The following is a 23,631-nucleotide window of genomic DNA, read 5'->3' as shown; positions in this document are numbered from 1 at the left end:
TTTCAACCAGTTTTTTTTCTCCTACACTTCTATTTTATACCTGATTGCTTGAATGCGCCTTCCGTTTTTTCTTTGGGTGGCTTTTTTTTTTTCAACAAACCATGGGATTCCAAAAACTATTCAGGTCTCTTCATCAGGCACATGCACATCTTATGGGGCCATTATTAACCTTTGTGCAGCATTATATGGGGCATATTTATTGTATGGAGCATCTTATGGGGCCATCATGATCTGTATGGAGCATTATATGGGGCTCCTGATTCAATATGGATATTCAAAAACACTTAACCTACTGATGTCTCAATTAATTTTACTTTTATTGGTATCTATTTTTATTTTTGAAATTTACCAGTAGCTTCTGCATTTCCCACCCTAGGCTTATACTCGAGTCATTACGTTTTCCCAGGTTTTGTGGCAAAATTAGGGGCCTAGGCTTATACTCGGGTCAGGTCCCGGGACTGCTTTCCCCTCATTATGGACATTCTTGACTTTTTGGCTTGATCCTCTGACTGCTTGACATAGGTGATTTACATTGATTCCCTACAGCTCTTATTGGTGCTTTCACCTTAATGATTTTTACTTTATTACAATTTTGCCTATAGGCTATCATACCTGGGACCGTTTATCACCTTGCCCTTACAAACATACGCGACTTATATACATATATCGTATGCATGTCTCTATGTCCTAACAGGTTATGGGGGTTTTGTTGGGCCCAACTATTTACATGTGCTTGTTTACCGTCTCTGGGGATGCCCACTTTTGGTCTTATATGCTATTTTTTACTTTGCAAATTATACGGCTTTCAAATGTTGATTCCACTATAGAATTTTGCATATTGCTTATTGTGTATTGATATCTGCCTTGCTATGCCAGAGTTGTATAAACGGGGACAGTCCTATTTATTGTCCACTTATATTATAGTCTTTATTGACTTTTCTATGGATTAATCCCAGGGATGTGGTTGTGCTGTTTTTGTATTGTTTTTAATAATTTTTGGGCGTTTCTGTTTGTCTCAGAGTTAGTTAATAAATTTATACCATTTTGCAAAAAATATTTTTTCTGGAGTGCACCATTTCCACGCATTGACCTTTTTCTTTTTTTCTTCCACATTTCCCTTCATGCATGGTGCTGCACCCGTCTATAGGTCATTTACGCCTATATCTGTAGTGCACCCTATACCTTTTGTAGACCCCCAATATTCAGCCCTCCAGATCTGAACCACGTGCCTCATAATCACACATGGGGCATTTATGTCAGGTCAGTGAACCATTAGTCAGGATGGGTATCATGATCCGAACACTGACTGTATATGACAGACGTCAGAATCCAGCCCGAGTTCTCCCTCCCACCGGCAGCGCTATTATCCCCCATGAAGGAAGTAGAGGAATCTTCTCCTTGCTCTCTACTTAATTATGGACTCACCAGCCAGTCTCTTATTAACCCGGTTATGGCTGATCCACAACCATCTGATGGCCTCATCCAGACTACGGACGCCGTTCATCGACTCTTTAGCCATTTCCTCAAAGTGACGGGCGCACTCCTTGCAACCAAAGAAGTATCGGACATAATTACGCATGGCCTTCAAAACCTCCTGTGGATCTTAACGAGACAGAAAACATTTCAGACAAGGAGACAAACAGGTGACATTATTATTTTATTGACGATAGATAGATCTAACACTTGGGGGTGGAATTTTATCAATTTGGTAATACGGAAGTGAACATTCCCTCAAAAAAGACTTAAATAAATTATTTTATTATATATTATTTATGATTTAATAAAATGATAGGAAACCTAAAGTAATCTTTAATGGTCCCCATTACAGCGCTAAAGTCTGCCACAACCCCCCCCCCCCCCCCATAGAAGGGATGTGATATATATATATATTTTTTTTTCGCTCTATTTAGGAAAATATTAAGCCAGACATAGAGTAGAAGCAAGTGAAAAAAAAGTTTTCTAAAATTCCTCCATCATGATAATGAAGGAGTTGATACGCTGGTTTAGCGTTGGGCACACTTTGCTGTTTTGTCTTGCAGAGCAGCACCCCGGCCAGACGCCGTGCGGGGAACTGCAGCACCCCGGCCAGACGCCGTGCGGGGAACTGCAGCACCCCGGCCAGACGCCGGGAAAGGAACTGTAGCACCCCGGCCAGGCGCTATGCGGGGAACTGCAGCACCCCGGCCAGATGCCGTGCAAGGAACTGTAGCACCCCGGCCAGACGCCGCGAGGGGAACTGCAGCACCCCAGCCAGACGCCGCACGGGGAACTGCAGCACCCCGGCCAGACGCCGCGCGGGGAGCTGCAGCACCCCGGCCAGACGCCGCGCGGGGAACTGCAGCACCCCGGCCAGACGCCGTGCAAGGAACTGCAGCACCCCGGCCAGACGCCGCGCAAGGAACTGCAGCACCCCGGCCAGACGCCGCGCAAGGAACTGCAGCACCCCGGCCAGACGCCGCGCAAGGAACTGCAGCACCCCGGCCAGATGCCGCGCAAGGAACTGCAGCACCCCGGCCAGACGCTGTGCAAGGTACTGCAGCACCCCGGCCAGACGCCGCGCAAGGTGCTGCAGCACCCCAGCCAGACGCCGCACAAGGAACTGTAGCACCCCGGCCAGATGCCGCGCAAGGAACTGCAGCACCCCGGCCAGACGCCGTGCAAGGTACTGCAGCACCCCGGCCAGACGCCGCGCAAGGTACTGCAGCACCCCAGCCAGACGCCGCACAAGGAACTGCAGCACTCCGGCCAGATGCCGCGCAAGGAACTGCAGCACCCCGGCCAGACGCCGCGCAAGGAACTGTAGCACCCCGGCCAGATGCCGTGCAAGGAACTGCAGCACCCCGGCCAGACGCCGCGCAAGGAACTGTAGCACCCCGTCCAGACGCCGCGCAAGGAACTGTAGCACTCCGGCCAGATGCCGCGCGGGGAACTGCAGCACCCCAGCCAGACGCTGTGCAAGGAACTGCATCGGGGTCCTGCACACGGCCATTTAGATGTGGCTGCTGTGCTAAACCAGGGCTGTGGTCTCAGTGACAGTGGGGGTCCCAAATACTAGACCCCACTGATCGTAAAGTGATGGTATATTCTTATGCCATTATGTTATAAGAAGGGAAACCCCTTTAAATATCTCACTTTACGATAACTAGATGATTTTGCGTCTTCTCTCCTTTACCGTAATACTGGAAAGTGAGCAACAGAAAACAGTAAGACCACGTCCACATGGGTGAGCACAATGTTTTTCCATTGCGTTTTCTCTGCAAAATGCGCAATAGCAATTTGCTCAGATCATTGCATTTTTTAATGTGTTTTACCCTTTTTCTTACTGCAGAAACTTTTTGATTCTGCGTTTATAGAACACAATTGCCGTTATTCAAGCTCTTACAGAAGCCTCAAAGAACGCACCAAAAAAAAAACCCAAAGCTTGACAGCGTCTTTAAACACAGTGGGGAGGAGTTTTACTAAAATTACATCCACTTGGACTGTAGTTTTAAAATGAGCAGATTGTATGTACAAAAAAAAACGCAGTGAAAAAATGCAGCATTTATGCTTTGTGAGAACATGGCCTAAGTGTCAGCCTGTTGTGCCTGCTCACGTGGTGATGGTATAAAAAAAAAATCCATCAAAATATTTTATTCTTAACTATCAATTTGTAATGACTCAATCACAATCACACTCACTGGTCTCTGCCGATCCAAGCTGCGCGGCTCTGACTGTCAGCAAGTGGAACAGTGTCCAGACGGAACATGGAAAGCCTCGGAATTCCGGCTTGGAACCCTGACACCAGACGAAGTTGACATGTGGGGTCAGCACAGCATCCTGCTCCTAAACACAAAGGTGCACGAGATATAGGACGATGACTAGAACAATTGCTGGGATGTGGATTTTCCATTCTGATTGGAGGCAGAAGGGTCGACGAGTCCCAAATCCAACTTACCTGGCCTTTGTTATTTACAGCATCTGCAAAATCCTTGTATGTCACCATTTTTCCCCTTTGATTGTACAGCCAAGGATACAGAGAATCCAGTAGTGTGCGCAAGTAGGGGCGAGCAGGAAAGTACTGGGTAAGAAATAGATGCACAATGAAATGAACCATAGAAAAACATAAAAACTTTTTTTTATTACATGAAACAGACCCCATAAATATATTTTAACTAAATAAACAAATAATTTCCTTAGCTTTAAAAATTAATTTAGTAAAAAACTAAACAATAATGTATAAGGATTACAATGAGGAAAAATATCAAATAAAAATACTGAACTGGCTCCCTCTAGTGGTGATATTATGTGCTAGCACACGTCGAGCTCCCTCTAGTGGTGATATTATGTGCTAGCACACATCGAGCTCCCTCTAGTGGACACTTTATGTAAATGCATAGAACCATGCAGCAACACATCCTCCACAGTATACAGTTAGGGCCAGAAATATTTGGACAGTGACACAATTTTCGCGAGTTGGGCTCTGCATGCCACCACATTGGATTTGAAATGAAACCTCTACAACAGAATTCAAGTGCAGATTGTAACGTTTAATTTGAAGGGTTGAACAAAAATATCTGATAGAAAATGTAGGAATTGAACACATTTCTTTACAAACACTCCACATTTTAGGAGGTCAAAAGTAATTGGACAAATAAACATAACCCAAACAAAATATTTTTATTTTCAATATTTTGTTGCAAATCCTTTGGAGGCAATCACTGCCTTAAGTCTGGAACCCATGGACATCACCAAACGCTGGGTTTCCTCCTTCTTAATGCTTTGCCAGGCCTTTACAGCCGCAGCCTTCAGGTCTTGCTTGTTTGTGGGTCTTTCCGTCTTAAAGGGAACCTGTCACCTGAATTTGGCGGGACCAGTTTTGGGTCATATGGGCGGAGTTTTCAGGTGTTTGATTCACCCTTTCCTTACCCGCTGGCTGCATGCTGGCCGCAATATTGGATTGAAGTTCATTCTCTGTCCTCCGTAGTACACACCTGCGAAAGGTAATCTTGCATTGCGCAGACGTGTACTACGGAGGACAGAGAATGAACTTCTATCCAATATTTCGGCCAGCATGCAGCCAGCGGCTAAGGAAAGGGTGAATCAAACACCTGAAAACTCCGCCCATATGACCCAAAACTGGTCCCGTCAAATTCAGGTGACAGGTTCCCTTTAAGTCTGGATTTGAGCAAGTGAAATGCATGCTCAATTGGGTTTAGATCTGGAGATTGACTTGGCCATTGCAGAATGTTCCACTTTTTGGCACTCATGAACTCCTGGGTAGCTTTGGCTGTATGCTTGGGGTCATTGTCCATCTGTACTATGAAGCGCCGTCCAATCAACTTTGCAGCATTTGGCTGAATCTGGGCTGAAAGTATATCCCGGTACACTTCAGAATTCATCCGGCTACTCTTGTCTGCTCTTATGTCATCAATAAACACAAGTGACCCAGTGCCATTGAAAGCCATGCATGCCCATGCCATCACGTTGCCTCCACCATGTTTTACAGAGGATGTGGTGTGCCTTGGATCATGTGCCGTTCCCTTTCTTCTCCAAACTTTTTTCTTCCCATCATTCTGGTACAGGTTGATCTTTGTCTCATCTGTCCATAGAATACTTTTCCAGAACTGAGCTGGCTTCTTGAGGTGTTTTTCTGCAAATTTAACTCTGGCCTGTCTATTTTTGGTATTGATGAATGGTTTGCATCTAGATGTGAACCCTTTGTATTTACTGTCATGGAGTCTTCTCTTTACTGGTGACTTAGAAACAGATACACCTACTTCACTGAGAGTGTTCTGGACTTCAGTTGATGTTGTGAACGGGTTCTTCTTCACCAAATTAAGTATGCGGCGATCATCCACCACTGTTGTCATCCGTGGACGCCCAGGCCTTTTTGAGTTCCCAAGCTCACCAGTCAATTCCTTTTTCTCAGAATGTACCCAACTGTTGATTTTGCTACTCCAAGCATGTCTGCTATCTCTCTGATGGATTTTTCTTTTTTTTCAGCCTCAGGATGTTCTGCTTCACCTCAATTGAGAGTTCCTTTGACCGCATGTTGTCTGCTCACAGCAACAGCTTCCAAATGCAAAACCACACACCTGGAATCCACCCCTGACCTTTTAACTACTTCATTGATTACAGGTTAACGAGGGAGACGCCTTCAGAGTTAATTGCAGCCCTTAGAGTCCATTGTCCAATTACTTTTGGTCCCTTGAAAAAGAGGACGCTATGCATTACAGAGCTATGATTCCTAAACCCTTTCTCCGATTTGGATGTGGAAACTATCATATTGCAGCTGGGAGTGTGCACTTTCAGCCCATATTATATATATAATTGTATTTCTGAACATGTTTTTGTAAACAGCTAAAATAACAAAACTTGTGTCACTGTCCAAATATTTCTGGCTCTAACTGTAAATTCCTGCTTACTTCAGATGAGCAAAAAAAAAAAATCATACTAACCTGATCTGGCGTCCATTTCGTTAACTCTGTAGCAGCCAGACCAGGGCAGTGCGAACTTCCTTGGCCGGGACTTAAATGCAGATATCGTGGTTGCCTCTTGCAATTACTAAGTCCCCACAACGCCATGGTGTTGCATGAGCGCTAGTGACTAGACCTTATATGATGTCATAATATTATGGGGACATAATAATTTAAAATTTGTTGATATTTCAATTCCAACTGAGAAAGTTTGCATTGTCCTGGACCAGCTGCCATTTAGGAAAAAAGTGGTCGCCGAACCAGGGTAGTTCAAATCTTTGCTCCTCCCTACTGCTCACAGTCCATGGCCGTCTTACCACTACAGATACATGTATGCAAGTTCACTCTGGAAACTGTAGAACCTTCACCTTTTTCAGTACGGAGACGTAATTCGTCAGAGCCCTGAGACGATCACCATTGAATTTGCTGTACCGAGCGACCTCGACCCGCAAGGAGTATTGGATAGAAGACTCAAGATCCGCCATGTATATCACAGAACTACAAATAAGAGAAGAAAAAAGACAAGAGGTAAGGTCCTGAATGGCAGATATGTATCACTGAGGTGGTTGGCCTCATGGAAAGTCTGTACCAGTAACACTAGGTTACTGAGAGTTTTAATTTGATTGAATTTTGGGTCCAGGATTTAGGAGCAACCAAAAAGAGTCTGGGTGGGAAATATTGTTCCCATAATCCAGCCCAGGGCTTACAGGCCTAATACCAAGCAGAGTATTTACTGGAGCTGAAGAAAGGTGTGTTTGTTTGGTGAACACATTTTATAACTGCTTACTAACAGACCCAGTAGCCTGTGTGAAAAGTGCAAGATTATTATTATTATTTTAAAATACAGATTGTGATTTTTGTTTTCTTTAGCAGAACAGGCAAAACACAGGGAGTATCTGATCAGAGGCAAGTGCTTTTTTGTTTTAACATAATATACATACAGCTCTGGCAAAAATTAAGAGACCGCTGCAAAATGTTCAGTTTGTCTGATTTTTCTCTGTATAGGTATATTTTTGAGTAAATTTTTAATTTATTCTATAAACTTCTGACAATATGTCTCCGAATTTCCAAGCAATACTTTTTGTATATTTTTTTTTTCTGACAAAGAACAATGGTCAAAATAACAAAAAACAAAAAACGGTGCTTTCAGACCTCAAATAATTTTTAATCCCAGCTTTCATGCGTCTTGGCATGCTTTCCACCAGTTTTTCACACTGATTCTGACGCACAAATGTAAGCAGTTCTTCTTTGTTTCATGGCTTGTGACTATCCATCATCCTCTTGATTACATTCCAGAAGTTTTCAATGGGGTTCAGGTCTGGAGATTGGGCTGCCCATGACAGGGTTTTGATGTGGTGGTCTCTTACTTTTTGCCAGATCTGTATATTCAGGGGGCACAGTACGCTTCTTTAATATTAAGGGGCACTGTGTATAATGTTATATATCTGGGAGGCACAGTATATACTTTTGTATATTCAATAGGGTACAGTGTAAATTGAAAAAAAAAACACTAATTTTTCATATTTTTTTGTCATTTCCAAAACAATTATTTGATAGGGGCGCTCCAATGTTATTTAATTTTTTTTTTTACAGGGATGCGCTAGGCCAAAAAGGTTGGCAAACACGGGCGGTACATTAAGCTCAATAATACCACTGTATTCACTACGCTCCCATGTTCCCTCTAGTGGTGGATGCAGGAAGACAGAATTTAGGGTTTCACACTGTTACCATATGGACAGTATGAACAGGGTAACACTTAGGAAAAAGCTCTAAAATCCCTAAATGACAAAAACAAATCATGTAAAAGTTGAGTCCAACTAACAAGACAAAAACGCTCCCGAGATATATATTCATACCTGTTTACAGCCCTACGGACCACTGTGTCATCAACAGGGTTTGCAGACCACTGAATGAGATTAACAATAAACCTCGTCACCCCAGGAAGTGCCCGCAGGAATTCTGTATACGCCGCACGAGATTCTTCCTTCCTGTAAGAAACAAATAAGTTGACAAACACCCAACATAACTACATGGGGAATAGGCATGGCCAGAAAGGCAGATACTCACAGGTTAATTTTACTAATAGACCCATTCCTACACAGGAGGAAACCAGATGGGAATGACGACACCTTGAGCCGCTCTACTAATTCGGATTGGTCCTTAAGAACCCGCCTTACTGAGACCCCCTGATACTGTACCATGTCCAGAGCAACCTGAGAGAAAATAAATGCAGAATTTACTCTACATAGTAATGGTCATTAAATACGACAACCATGTGTTCAACATAGTTCAATAAAATAATAATGATAAAAAAAAGTTGGGAGAAAATAATACAAAAACCTAAAGACTGCAGTAGTAAGATATAAAGTGCTTGTGGTCACTTAAAGGGGAAGTCCACTATTGTGATATTGGTGACCTATAAGATCAGCGAGAGATCCGATACTCCCCACTGACCAGCTGTGATCAGCTTAATTCAGATGTAAATACTTTAGGGAAAGAGCCGTGGCGCTGGATTATGTGAAGGATGTAATATTGGCTCTATTCATGGTTTGTCTCCATGTATGATGATTAGGTTTTTAATTTCAAAAGCATCGAATGGCATCCAGGTCTTTTTAAATTGTGAAACAGGGAGTGCCCCAGAAGAAGCCAAAAGAGCGAAACCCAAGGTCCGGCAGGACTCTTAGCATGTCACATTTTGGATTGTATACAAAAGGCTTATTTAAATTGATGTTTTTGAGTATTTAGAAAATAAATTAACAACCAATCCTCACTGACCAAACCACTGCCAAAATGGTGATTGCTGGTGTGGCAAGAGCCGCGTAGGTGTGAATACAGATGTGAATAAATATCAGCTCTACTTTATTGTTGCAGTGGAAAAAGTAGTATTAGACGGCAGCCAGGCAGAAGAATGGCCTCATTTAATACAAGGATGGATGAGTCCTGTAGTGCGCCTCTTTATTTTAGCTCATAAAGGTGGATCTTAATTGGATGAGCCCTACTATCACACCCATATACCCCACTATGGTCAGGGGTTGTCTCTAATTCCAATACTCCAGAATAACACCGGTTTACCCATGTCTGGTGTCGAGTCCTTACCTCTCTTCCCATGTAGTCTTCAGGTTGTTCAAAAATCAAAGCCAGGTAAGCTTCATCGTTATTCTCAAAAAAATAGTCGACCTCAGGGGCGCTGAAAGAGAAACTTATACTGTTCAGTGAATAACCCAGCACAAATCGTGTAATAAAACACTGAGACGATGAACAAATAGCGAAACGAATATTAAATCATAGACATTGTGAACTGCCCAATATCAACGCCTGAGGGATTCTTCACACACTGTGGTTGTTTCGCCGGTTTTGACACAAGGTCTTGTGCAGGCGACTGTAAAAGTTGGACGAGCGCTATCCGTTTTTTTTTATTCTATGGGGCTGTGCACATGTCTGATTTTATTTTTATTATTCTCCACACCTGAGAAAATATGATCACATTTGCATAATCAGCCCGATATTCTCAGACAAGAGAAAAATAGGGATTTTTGTGTACTCACCGTAAAATCCTTTTCTCCGAGCCATTCATTGGGGGACACAGACCGTGGGTGTATGCTGCTGCCAATAGGAGGCTGACACTAAGTGATACAAAAAAAGTTAGCTCCTCCCCTGCAGTATACACCCTCCTGCTGGCTCTCAGCTAACCAGTTCAGTGCAAAAGCAGTAGGAGATCAATAACAATATATGAGCGTATAGCATGTCATATTCTAAAAAACAAGCATAAGCTAATAACAGGGTGGGAGCTGTGTCCCCCAATGAATGGCTCGGTGAAAAGGATTTTACGGTGAGTACACAAAAATCCCTATTTCTCCTTCGCCTCATTGGGGGACACAGACCGTGGGACGTCCCAAAGCAGTCCCTGGGTGGGGACAACAATAGATCAGGCCCTGTGTAACCGCTACTTACAAGTGCGCCACCGCGGCCTGCAGAGTCCGCCTGCCCAGACTCACATCTGTGGAAGTGTGGGAATTATAGTGCTTCAAGAATGCATGCGGACTGGACGAATCCGCAAGCTTGCAGGCGTGCCTTGCTGACGCCTGGTGCCTAGAACCCTTGATAGGCTGACATCTAGAACGGAAGGACTCCTGGATGGTGAAAAGAATTCACCATGTTATCATGGTCGATGAAACGGCTAAACCCTTCCTGAAAATGTCAGGAAGCCTTCCTCTACCATCAGGAAGCCCAAATAAAACGTCCAACCTTACGTACCTACTCAGAGCACTCACTTCGTCCAGAATATGGGGGATCTTATTCCATTTTGTGGACTGGAGCCAAAAGAGATGAGGGAAGAACTATGCCCTCATAACAGTGGTAATACAGTACCACCTTGGTAACAAGGGATGGAGATGGCCTGAGGACAACCTTGCCTCGAAGGTAATAAGGGAAAAAAGTCTGAAAGAGCAGAGAAGCTAGCTCCGAAGACTCGTCAGAGTGAGAATATCGCAGAGGAGAACGGGACGACTTTCCCTGATAGTAAAGTCTGCCCGGATGAAAAAGGAGCCTACTGTAAGGCTCCTAGGAATAATAAGGTCCCAAAGATCTAACGGTATGCGATAGGGAAGAACTACGTGTGAAAACTCCCTGTGAGAAAGTCCCTACTTGCAGTTGTGCTGCGATAAGGCGAGAAGATACTAGCTCCGCAAACAAAAAACGGACGTGGTCAGTGCGGATCTCTGAGGATCACTGGGGCCCCTTTCTGCTTCCGAAAGGCTTTTGGAAGCAGTGGAAGGGGAGTTACGGAAACTGGTACCACGGCAGAACCAGAGCATGGAGAGCGATGGCTCTTGGATCTCGAGGCCGAACCACGAACTCGAGTACATTGGCCTTCAGTCTGGATGTCATCCCACCTACAACTGGAGAGCTCCAGTAAGGACAGATCTGATGGAAGACTTCGGGGTGAAGTTCCCACTGACTTGAGGCGGAACCCTGACGGATGAATTTGTTTGCCGTTCAGAGTTCTACTACTGGGATATATACTGCCGAGATCACCGAATAATAGACTTCGGCCCATCAGAGAAAGTGAGGTACCTCGGTCATGGCGCCTGACCGTGGGTACCTGCTAGATGACTGACGTAAGGCACCGCCGTGGCATTATCCAATTGAATTCGGATAGGGTGACCCGCCAGAAGGCAGTGGACCTGCTGTAAGACTACCGTTCGGATCTCCAGAACAATGATGGGGAGAAGAAGACTGGCATTGGTAGTTACTAATAACCATTGAACCGGGAGAAAGGCCCTGGATGAAGAAGGAGCTCAGAGACTATTGTCTGAAAGTCTGTTTGACTTGCTGAAAACGAGCGGAGCGAAGGAAACCGCTTCCATTGTCGTCACCATTTTTCCTCAGAACTCTCTTAGCAAATCGAATGAAAGAGGGGGTGAGTAATCAAGTCCTCAGAACTCTCCTTGCACGAGCTCCCTGTTGAAGGGCCATGACCTTGTCTCGAGGAAGAATTACCATCTTTCTAGAAGTGTGCAGGATCATCCTCAAAAAGGATATCTGCTGGGCTGGAAATGAGGAGAACTTGTCTAAGTGTAGCTGCCAGCCCAGGAGAGAAGGTATCGCAAGAGATATAGACGACTCAGCGTAGTCCTGGAAGGGCGGCTAGACAGACCAAACAGGGCAGGATGAGCACGCCTTTAGATTGCAAGAGAAACATGACATCCGCCATGACCCGAGTGAACACTCTGGGTGCGGAAGCAAGGCCGAAGGACAAGGTTGTGACTTGAAAATGCTGCTGACGAATGGAAAGGCGAAGGAATTTTTGCAGAGGGCAAGCAACCCGAATGTCAATGGATGCCGGGAACTGCACCTTTTTCTGTTGAAGTAATGGCTGAGCGGAGGAACTCCATCCAAAGAAGGAGGACCATGTCAAAGGTTGTTAGAAGTTTGAGGTCCAGGGTCGATCTTACTTTTCGTTCCCCTGTTTGGAACCAAGATCCCTTAGATCTAGACTGTGCTGGACAATCCTTATACAATCCTTTGTCAGTCTCCCGCTCAAAGGATTTGATTGGCCAGTTGTTGCTGGTGTGAATCAAGGTAGTTAAGGTCTCCAGACAGGAGACCATTGCTCTAGCAATCCATGTGGCCACTAGGGAGGATAAAGCGCTGGACCCGAAGCCGCAAGACGGAACGAACCAGATTTGCTATCTGACAGTCCGTGGTATTTTTAATTGATGACCCATCAGGTAGGGATACTGGTAGGTATACCACAGGAGATTCTACCCGGTTAATCTGCCCCATGGCAGAATGTGCGGCTGCATCCAGCAGGTCATAGTCTCTTGCCATCTCCTCTTTTCACGGTGCAGAGATAAAAATTAGGAACCCTCGATCCATCAACCTCTTAACAGGGAAGTGGAGAGGAATTGTCCGCCTTCTTGCATCATCCACTAAATAGTGGTGATGCAGAGGGGGAGCTCGTACGCCAAAAAGGGTGCCTCTATATGTCCACAGAGTACAGGTCTCCAGGTGGACAGGACAGGTTGTCTGGCGTTAGGCCTGGATGCAGAAGGGGAAACATGGAGACGACACTCCGTGTGCTCGTCTGTTGATGGTGTGTGGAGATTGGTGCCCTTTAAAGGACCCGTCGCCCTTAAAAAATAGGCCAGGCATGGCATCCCACGTAGAGGCTTCTGTCCAGTGAATCGCTTATCCGAATTGAATGGCAAATGCTCTCGAGGGAATTTAGTCTCTGAAGCTCTGGCAAGCTCAGGCAATATCCAATCCATATTCAGAGCCTTGTTGTCATCAAATCATTGGTGAGGGAGCAGGAAACGAAAAACTTCCGTTTTCTAGATGCCTGTATGTTTCTAGACGCCTGCACGTTTCTAGAATACTTGCGGCCCCTGCTAGCCGACGGCTCCCATGTAGGATAGGGACCATGTATATTGGTCCTGCGAGCACTCCAAACACAGAGGGTACACAGAGGGATTCAATCTCTTGGTCAGAGAACCATGGATTGGTCAGTGAAGAAGTCCACTGAGGGGAACTAGAGGATAAAGCTGGGGTCGGCGGCGGAGGGCTCCTCGGACTGATCAAGCACCTTTAAGACCAGGGAATACTGGTCATGCACCTTTAAGACCAGGAAATACTGGTCATACGCCTTTAAGACCAGGGAATACTGGTCATGCCCCTTTAAGACCAACTGAGTGTTTTTGGTTTCACTATTCTCTTTTGTGTCTTCAGGTTTCTTGGTGGTGTGTGAACATGATCATACAGACTTGTTCACTGTGCAAGTAGCCCATGTGTTCCTGTTTCCATAATTGTTCTCTTGTGTCTACAAGACTGGGGAGTTCCACCACTCCTCTTGGGCTAGCTGCACAAAAGCTGTTCTACCCTGTATGCACACATGGATTTTTCCTCTCTGACCCCGGTTCACACAGGTTATATACAGATGATTAGGTTTTTAAATACATCAGATAGGGATTGCATACATTAGTTAGGACTGCTCTGATAAGGGTATACCGTGAAGATTGGTAGAGCAGCTTAGTATACATTTTTTGCAAAAAACGTATCAACCAAATACCCTGTTTTTTACATCTTTTACTAGCACTTGCGGATTACTGCAACATTTTTTCAAACTGAGTGTTTTTGGTTTCACTATTCTCTTTTGTGTCTTCAGAGAATACTTGTCATGCACCTTTAAGACCAGGGAATACTGGTCATGCACCTTTAAGACCAGGGAATACTGGTCATGCACCTTTAAGACCAGGGAATACTGGTCATGCACCTTTAAGACCAGGGAATACTGGTCATGCACCTTTAAGACCAGGGAATACTGGTCATTCACCTTTAAGACCAGGGAATACTGGTCATGCACCTTTAAGACTGGGAATACTGGCCAATATGCCTTTAAGACCAGGGAATACTGGTCATGTGCCTTTAAGACCAGGGACTACTAATCGTGTGCCTTTAAGACCAGGTACTTCCTTACCCGGGTACTGATGTAGAGTCGATGTGCCTCTTTAATGCAAAAATACTGTCACCCCAGTGTGAGCTGGCCGGGTGGACCAAGATGGCCACCGGGAGCTGCAGAGTTGATAAAATCTCGCAGAGAGCGAGAAGCGCCAATTTGGGGGGCGGAGCCACAGACACGATGTTGAATAGGCCTAAGCCGGGGCCTAAATTTCTGTAGCCGGCGGACGTCACCAGTGGGTCGTTCCAGGCAAGACTTCCAGGATGCGGCCTACAAATCGGCCGAAGCCGGGGACTAAATTTTTGCAGCTATCCAGAGCGTTACCTCAGAGAGGTGGGCCACAGGGAAGTGGCTGAGGCTGCCTGTCGGCATGTGAATATCCCACTGAAGATGGATCCACTCACCATTGATGCGTGTCCCGGCATGGAGCCGCCGCGGATGTGGGTTTCAGCGCTGTTCTGTGCAGCGTGGACGGTGCAGGGATAAGCCTCAATCCATCATCCCTTTGTTAGGGAGGTGGAGAGGACCCGTCCGCCTCCTTGTGCCATCCGCTTTCACAGTGGTAGGACAGTGGGGGCTGCTCGGACGCCATAGAGAGGGGCCTCTGTACAGCCACGGAGTTCAGTCCGGGTGGACAGGGCCAGTTGTCCGGCATTCGGCCTGGCTCCAGGAGAGGATACATGGAGGCGACACTCCATGTGGTCGCCTGCTGCTGGTGTGGGGAGATCGGGACCGTGAAGGAACCGTCGCCCCTGAAGTGAGCTCAGGCATGGCTTCCCACGTCGCAGGAGAGGGTACGGGGAGGTATACTCGCCGTGCTCGCCTGTTGATGGTTCGGGGGAGATCGGAACCTTGAAAGGAACAATCGCCCCCTTCACTCCGTTAATTAAAAAATAAAAATTTACAGAAAAGTAAACAATAAAATAAAAACGTTGGGGTCTGAAACAGACCCATGTGCCTCCTACAGACACTAAGCAAGAACTGGTTAGCTGAGAGCCGGCAGGAGGATGTATACTGCAGGGGAGGAGCCGAGAGCCAGCAGGAGGGTGTATACTGCAGGGGAGGAGCCGAGAGCCAGCAGGAGGGTGTATACTGCAGGGGAGGAGCTGAGAGCCAGGAGGAGGGTGTATACTGCAGGGGAGGAGCTGAGAGCCGGCAGGAGGGTGTATACTGCAGGGGAGGAGCTGGGAGCCGGCAGGAGGGTGTATACTGCAGGGGAGGAGCCGAGAGCCGGCAGGAGGATGTATACTGCAGGGGAGGAGCCGAGAGCCGGCAGGAGGATGTATACTGCAGGGGAGGAGCCGAGAGCCAGCAGGAGGGTGTATACTGCAGGGGAGGAGCCGAGAGCCAGCAGGAGGGTGTATACTGCAGGGGAGGAGCCGAGAGCCAGCAGGAGGGTGTATACTGCAGGGGAGGAGCCGAGAGCCAGCAGGAGGGTGTATACTGCAGGGGAGGAGCCGAGAGCCAGCAGGAGGGTGTATACTGCAGGGGAGGAGCCGAGAGCCAGCAGGAGGGCGTATACTGCAGGGGAGGAGCTGAGAGCCAGCAGGAGGGTGTATACTGCAGAGGAGGAGCTGAGAGCCAGCAGGAGGGTGTTTACTGCAGGGGAGGAGCCGAGAGCCAGCAGGAGGGTGTATACTGCAGGGGAGGAGCTGAGAGCCAGCAGGAGGTGTATACTGCAGGGGAGGAGCCGAGAGCCAGCAGGAGGGTGTATACTGCAGGGGAGGAGCTGAGAGCCAGCAGGAGGTGTATACTGCAGGGGAGGAGCCGAGAGCCAGCAGGAGGGTGTATACTGCAGGGGAGGAGCTGAGAGCCAGCAGGAGGTGTATACTGCAGGGGAAGAGCCGAGAGCCAGCAGGAGGGTGTATACTGCAGGGGAGGAGCCGAGAGCCAGCAGGAGGGTGTATACTGCAGGGGAGGAGCCGAGAGCCAGCAGGAGGGTGTATACTGCAGGGGAGGAGCCGAGAGCCAGCAGGAGGGTGTATACTGCAGGGGAGGAGCCGAGAGCCAGGAGGAGGGTGTATACTGCAGGGGAGGAGCTGAGAGCCAGCAGGAGGGTGTATACTGCAGGGGAGGAGCTGAGAGCCAGCAGGAGGGTGTATACTGCAGGGGAGGAGCCGAGAGCCAGCAGGAGGGTGTATACTGCAGGGGAGGAGCCGAGAGCCAGCAGGAGGGTGTATACTGCAGGGGAGGAGCTGAGAGCCAGCAGGAGGGCGTATACTGCAGGGGAGGAGCCGAGAGCCAGCAGGAGGGTGTATACTGCAGGGGAGGAGCTGAGAGCCAGCAGGAGGGTGTATACTGCAGAGGAGGAGCTGAGAGCCAGCAGGAGGGTGTTTACTGCAGGGGAGGAGCCGAGAGCCAGCAGGAGGGTGTATACTGCAGGGGAGGAGCTGAGAGCCAGCAGGAGGTGTATACTGCAGGGGAGGAGCCGAGAGCCAGCAGGAGGGTGTATACTGCAGGGGAGGAGCTGAGAGCCAGCAGGAGGTGTATACTGCAGGGGAGGAGCCGAGAGCCAGCAGGAGGGTGTATACTGCAGGGGAGGAGCTGAGAGCCAGCAGGAGGTGTATACTGCAGGGGAGGAGCTAACTTTTTTTGTATCACTTAGTGTCAGCCTCCTATTGGCAGCAGCAGCATACACCCCACGGTCTGTGTCCCCCAATGAGGCGAAGGAGAAATACTCATGTGACAAAGTTGGCTATGTGTCACTGCTACTTTACAGTGAATGGGGTCTCACTGTGACCCTGAGGGTGACCCTGAGGGTGCTGCTAGTCTGACAACTGCATTGGATTTATTTGCGGTCGCGGTACCATCCGGGTCGCATTGCGATGTAGCAGCGACACACAGGGAATTTTGGCAGCGCGACAGATGTTGTTGCCAAAGTCGTCGTGTAGCCCCAGTCTAAAGCTGATCAAAGTGAAGTCTCATCAATGGGAGCCTGGTAATTGGGGGTTAGTGGCGGTGGGAGGAGGAATAGTTGCACATTCAGTGATGTCATGGTACGCACCACAGTCAAAGTCCAGGATGCTAATTACTTTCCAAGGGCATCAATGATTCCGACAAACAGGGAAAGTTATATAGGGCACCGCTCATCATTTTAGAAGTCTTGGGTGCCAAGTTTATTAGCTAATAAAACATACTACAAGAGTGATTTTACAAGATTGAAAAACCTGTTAATCCTCCGTACAGTATATGCACACATGAAAGCTGAGCCAAATTTGTAACAAGCTTCCATCATTCCTGCTCCGCCGCAATCATACCTGATTGGCTCAAGTGGAGGACACGCGGGAGGTGGAGACTCTTTTTGCGTCTCTAGTTTATCGATGATGAAGCGTCTCATATCATCTGGGTCACGACCTGCAGAAATAAGGAGGATGAGTGTAAGGCAGACTCGGACTGGCCCACAGGAGAACAGGAGAATTCTCCGGTGGGCTCCATGCAGGAGTGGGAGGAGTTTTTTTTTTACTAGCTGGAGAAACCTATTAATTAAATCACCAAAGTAACACGGACAGTTTAGTGAAGTGTAAATTCCCATAACATATAAGCGTAAATTCAGGTTTGATGGACCGCCATGTACTATAATCAAGTAAATCAAGTCCACTATCCAACTCTTTGGCCTGAAACTTGGGAGAACCCTATAAAATCAACGACAAAATCTAAAAAGAAAAGGAAAAAAAAAAAGTTCACATACTAGGAAACTTGATGCCATTCAAAGGATTTTTGGTAAAGGTTTTGAAAAACTGAAAGAAAAAAGAAAAGACACGGTGAGCAGGACTTATACTGTTCATAGGTGATGGACATTGTGATTGGAAATCGGGGAATAAGAAATGACAAAAGACGTAAAAGCAAAAGAGGCCGTTACCTGTACAGTGGGGAATCCTTGCACTCCAAATTCTCTACACGTTGGGTTATTGGACTCTTTGCCACAGTCCAACACGGAGAGATAGACCGCCGGCCGCCAATCTGTGCAAAGAAGCATTGATGCATTACTACGGATTGCAGCTTACAAATAGATAAAAAGTCTGGATGCAATTCTAATAGTCCAATAAAAAAATCCACATCTGTATTCAATGCTTGAAAATAAATAATTTGTAACCCAGTGGTTGTCTACATCTTAAAATAAAAAAAAAAAGAAGCAAAACAAACTCCATTCTACCGGCTCTGCCATTGATTGCCTGCAGTGGTCAATTCATGTACCCCATTAGAAGAGACAGGCTGCTAGTTCTCACTTCGGCCACAGGCGGTATGTGACCGCTGCAGCCACTCACTACCTGCTGATTTGCTACAGGGGTCACTAAATGTCCCTTTCAGTATAAAAAGTAAGGAGACTGGCGATGACGAGCAGCAGTCCCAAGAAACTATGAGAGTCCAGTAGAAGACAACATGTTGTTGTTTGTGGACGCCTTTAGTAGAAAATGATTTCTCCCCCAATGTGAGAACGTATAGGTCCTCGAAGATGAAGTTTCTCAAATTGTAATAATACAAATTTGGTTGTTTATCTGAAGAGGTTTCACCATTTGCTTGTAGGATTCATGTGAAGTTGCGTTCACATAATATGTCTACATGTCAGATCAGTACAGGATTTTTTTTATATAGTAGATTACATGGGTATTGTTTTATATAGATATGTATAGTTCATATCTGGATCATAAGAGCCACAAGATCAAATGAGGAGCTCATGGCAGGAGGAATAAGGCTGGATTCACACATTTGTGTGTCCCAGGCTGAGATGCCTGCACCGGCCCGGGGGTCTCCTGACCCGAACTTGACAAGCCTCATATGTACCTATAATGCTGCTGTGTTTGGATCAGGAGACTTGCAGGGTGTCCATGACTCGGATGTGTGAATTTAGCCTTAGCACTAAGTCATTTAAAATACGGATTATCCACAGAGTTGGCTTTACTGACTATACTAGTGCTCCACCGATACAGTATATCCTACGTACCCGATCCAAGGGTTTTATTTAAATATAATTTCTTCTTTCAGGTGCTTCATAGAATATAATTTTTGTCTATGTTGCTATCAGATAAACCGTTGGCATGAAATGGTTTATTTGAATATTGTCCCATTTGGATCAGCCAATAATTGGCAAAAGAGTGGTTCCAACAAGTGTCCCATTTAACTGGACAAATTAGCACATTGCTTGGTCATTGCACGAGAAGATTTTTACACCAGTATAAAAATGGTTATCTGCCCCCATGTAAACCGGTTATGTGCAGCCAGGAACAATGATATTCTGTGCACACAGAACGATATTATTAGCCAACATTCTAGGAGTTTAGAATGTTCGTCGTCCTGTCTAAACGGGCCAATAACAATGATCAATTGGCTTGTATATAGCTTATCGGCAGTCATTTAATGGCCTGGATCTGTCTGGCTAAACAGGCCATGAGTCTGTAATGCAGAGTTATACACACCTGGATGGCCAGGATCTTCGCCGTGCAGGAAGAAACAGTGATGGGGCCATATAGCTACATTAAACCTGTTTAGTCTTTTATTTTCAAGATCATGCTGGTATCCAAATGTCATATTCCTGCTGACCACAAAATGATGGCATATTCTAGCAATTGGTGATATGCAATCACTATACCAAATGGGAATAACCCCCTAACATTATGATAGACCTGAGACATCATCATTCATGGCTGGGCAGAGCACTTAAGGCTGATCATTTATCTTGAGGAGCAAATCCAAATAAATGAGCCGGAGCATAAATTGGCATATGTGTAACGTGTAAGAGCACGTTCACACTGTGGCCATTTCATAAACAAAACCCAAGAAAAAAAAATGTGAGTATATACCCCGTAGTAAGTAAAGAAGTAACTAGTAATAATAATACATGTAAATAACATGGGCTACTTAACTCTATTTTGATCAGAAAAACATAAAAGCCATCCCACAGCGACACGGTGTACCCATCGCAACGGTTCTATCCTGTCTCTAGTATTAAAGCCTCATATTGTTTCAGCCGACCTCAATGTTGATAAGGGCAGAGAAGGACATGAGCCTGACTGTTCAGACACCGGTCTATGTGAAGCTATATAAACTGCTCAAAAAATAAAGGAAACACTTAAACAGCAGAATATACCTCCAAGTAAATCAAACGTCTGTGAAATCAAACTGTCCACTTAGGAAGCAACACTGACAATCAATTTCACATGCTGTTGTGCAAATGGAATAGACAACAGATGGAAATTATTGGCAATTATCAAGACACACTCAATAAAGGAGTGGTTCTGCAGGTGGGGACCACAGACCACATCTCAGTACCACTGCTTTCTGGCTGATGTCTTGGTCACTTTTGAATGTTGGTTGTGCTTTCACACTCATTGTAGCATGAGACGGACTCTACAACCCACACAAGTGGCTCAGGTAGTGCAGCTCATCCAGGATGGCACATCAATGCGAGGTGTGGCAAGGCTTGCTGTGTCTGTCAGCGTAGTGTCCAGAGGCTGGATATGCTATCAGGAGACAGGCCAGTACACCAGGAGACGTGGAGGGGGCCGTAGGAGGGCAACAACCCAGCAGCAGGACCGCTACCTCAGCCTTCGTGCAAGGAGGAAAAGGAGGAGCACTGCCGGAGCCCTGCAAAATGACCTCCAGCAGGCCACAAATGTGCATGTGTCTGCCCAAATGGTTAGAAACTGACTCCATGACGATGGTCTGAGTGCCTGATGTCCACAGATGGGGGTTGTGCTCACAGCCCAACACTGTGCAGGACGCTTGGCATTTGCCACAGGACACCAGGATTGGCAAATTCGCCACTGGCGCCCTGTACTCTTCACAAATGAAAGCAGATTCACACTGAGCACATGTGACAGACGTGACAGAGTCTGGAGACGCCGTGGAGAGTGATCTGCTGCCTGCCACATCCTTCAGCATGACTGGTTTGGCAGTGGGTCAGTAATGGTGTAGGGTGGCATTTCTTTGGAGGGCCGCACAGCCCTCCATGTGCTCACCAGAGGTAGCCTGACTGCCATTAGGTACCAAGATGAAATCCAGACCCCTTGTGAGACCATATGCTGGTGCGGTTGGCCCTGGGTTCTTCCTAATGCAGGATAATGCCAGACCTCATGTGGCTGGAGTGTGTCAGCAGTTCCTGCAAGATGAAGGCATTGAAGCTATGGACTGGCCCGACCGTTCCCCAGACCTGAATCCGATTGAGCACATCTGGGACATCATGTCTCGCTCCATCCACCAATGTCACGTTGCACCACAGACTGTCCAGGAGTTGGTAGATGCTTTAGTCCAAGTCTGGGAGGAGATCTTTCAGGAGACCATCAACCGCCTCATCAGGAGCATGTCCAGGCATTGTACAGTAGGGTGGTCATACAGGCACGTGGAGGACACACACATTACTGAGCATCTTTTCCTTGTCATGAGGCATTTCCACTGAAGTTGTATCAGCCTGTAATTTGATTTTCCACTTTGATTTTGAGTATCATTCCAAATTCAGACCTCCATGGGATATTCATTTTGATTTACATTGATAATTGTCATGTTTTATTGTTATGAACACATTCCACTATGCAATGAATAAAAATAAAAATCGCTGGGCGTGCGCTAGCGATGTGCCGTCATTTGAGTGACGGACCCGAGACGCGGGCTGCAGCATTTCCGGGTCCATCACTGCTAGCGCAGATGGAGCTAGCAGAAGCACTTGCGTTAGTGCAGTCCGTTTAACGGACATGTTGAACGGACTGCACTAACGTAGTGTGAACCTTAGCTACGGCGCCTGGATCAGTGCATGCAAGTAAAGACGTGAGCTGGTTGTGTTGTTTTTATAGTCTGTATGCAGATGCAATGCCTAGCTCAAAAAGGGGGCCAAAATGAGTTGGAGCATATGTTGGTATATGTGCAGTGTGTAAGAGCACGTTCATACTTTGGCCATTTCACACACAAAACCAAGGGAAAAAAATTGTCTGGGAAATGGCCACAGAGTGAATGTGCTTTTATACATTGCACGTATGCCAACTTATGTTTCAGCTCATTTCTTTGGTTTTGCTGTAGTTTCTTGTACTTTGTATGAACAGTGGCGTGCCCCCCCAGCTTTTTGAGCTGGCATTTCATCTATATAGCTTCACATGGGCAGGTGTCTAAACAGTCAGGTCAGTATCCTGCTCTGCCCTTATTTACAGTGAGGTCGGATGACATAAGGTAAGGTTTTAATACTAGAGACAGGATAGGACAGTCCAAACTGGGTACACCTTCTCGCGGTGGGATGGTTTTTACGCTTTTATGATGAAAATATTGTAAACCAAGTACCCTATGTTATTAACCCCTTCACCCCCAGAGTTTTTCCATTTTTGCGTTTTCGTTTTTTGCTCCCCTCCTTCTCAGAGCCATAACTTTTTTATTTTTCCGTCAATATGGCCATGTGAGATCTTATTTTCTGCAGGACGATTTGTACATTTGAACAACACCATTAGTTTTACCATGTCGTGTACTAGAAAATGGTAAAAGAAAAATCCAATTGCGGTGAAATTGCAAAAAAGTGCAGTCCCACACTTGTTTTTTGTTTGGCTTTTTTTGCTAGGTTCACTAAATCCTAAAAGTGACCTGCCATTATGATTTTCCACGTCATTACGAGTTCACAGACACCAAACATGTCCAGGTTACTTTTTATTTAAGTGGTGAAAAAAATTCCAAACTTTGCTAAAAACAAAAAAAATTGCACAATTTTCCGAGACCCATAGTGTCTCCAATTTTCGTGATCTGGGGTTAGGTAGGGACTTATTTTTTGCGTGCCGAGCTGTCGTTTTTAATTATACAATTTTTGTGCAGATATGATCTTTTGATCGCCCGTTGTATTTTAATGCAATGTTACGGCGACCAAAAAAAAGTAAATCTGGCGTTTTGATTTTTTTCTTGCTATGCAGTTTAGCGATCAGGTTTTTCCTTTTTTTTATTGATAGATCGAGCAATTCTGAATGCGGCGATACCAAATATGTGCATGTTTGATTTTATTTTTGTTTTAAATGGGGCAAAAGGGGGCTGATTTAAAACTTTGATATACTTTTTTATTAATTCATATTTTTAATCACATTTGTTTTACTATTAGCATGCTTCAATAGCCTTCATGGGAGGCTAGAAGCTGCCACAATTCGATTGTCTCTGCTACATAGAGGCAATGTCCAGATCCCCTCTATGTAGTAGAATTACAGCATTGCTATGAGCGCCGAACACAGGGTGGCGCTCATAGCAATCCAGCATCAACAATCA

General features: G+C 46.0%; 1 protein-coding gene across 2 annotated transcripts in view; it reads right to left on the bottom strand.

Moving 5' to 3' along the window:
- The window catches only part of QSOX1 (quiescin sulfhydryl oxidase 1), an 82,866-nt gene that overhangs the window by 1,405 nt on the left and 57,830 nt on the right, over positions 1-23,631 (bottom strand). For both annotated transcript variants that reach the window (XM_069737720.1, XM_069737719.1), the window contains exons 2-11: positions 18,272-18,372; positions 18,101-18,149; positions 17,670-17,766; positions 9,552-9,642; positions 8,523-8,668; positions 8,312-8,443; positions 6,824-6,953; positions 3,935-4,057; positions 3,678-3,822; positions 1,426-1,602 (exon numbers count right to left, since the gene is read on the bottom strand). In XM_069737720.1, the coding sequence (XP_069593821.1) occupies positions 1,426-1,602; positions 3,678-3,822; positions 3,935-4,057; positions 6,824-6,953; positions 8,312-8,443; positions 8,523-8,668; positions 9,552-9,642; positions 17,670-17,766; positions 18,101-18,149; positions 18,272-18,372 (1,191 nt within the window). The remainder of the gene's footprint in view (positions 1-1,425; positions 1,603-3,677; positions 3,823-3,934; positions 4,058-6,823; positions 6,954-8,311; positions 8,444-8,522; positions 8,669-9,551; positions 9,643-17,669; positions 17,767-18,100; positions 18,150-18,271; positions 18,373-23,631) is intronic.

The sequence above is a fragment of the Ranitomeya imitator genome, chromosome 8 (assembly GCF_032444005.1).
Source record: "Ranitomeya imitator isolate aRanImi1 chromosome 8, aRanImi1.pri, whole genome shotgun sequence".
Taxonomy (NCBI): Eukaryota; Metazoa; Chordata; class Amphibia; order Anura; family Dendrobatidae; genus Ranitomeya; species Ranitomeya imitator.
The sequence above is the reverse complement of the archived record's forward strand: the minus strand, read 5'-3'. Positions and strand labels throughout refer to the sequence as shown.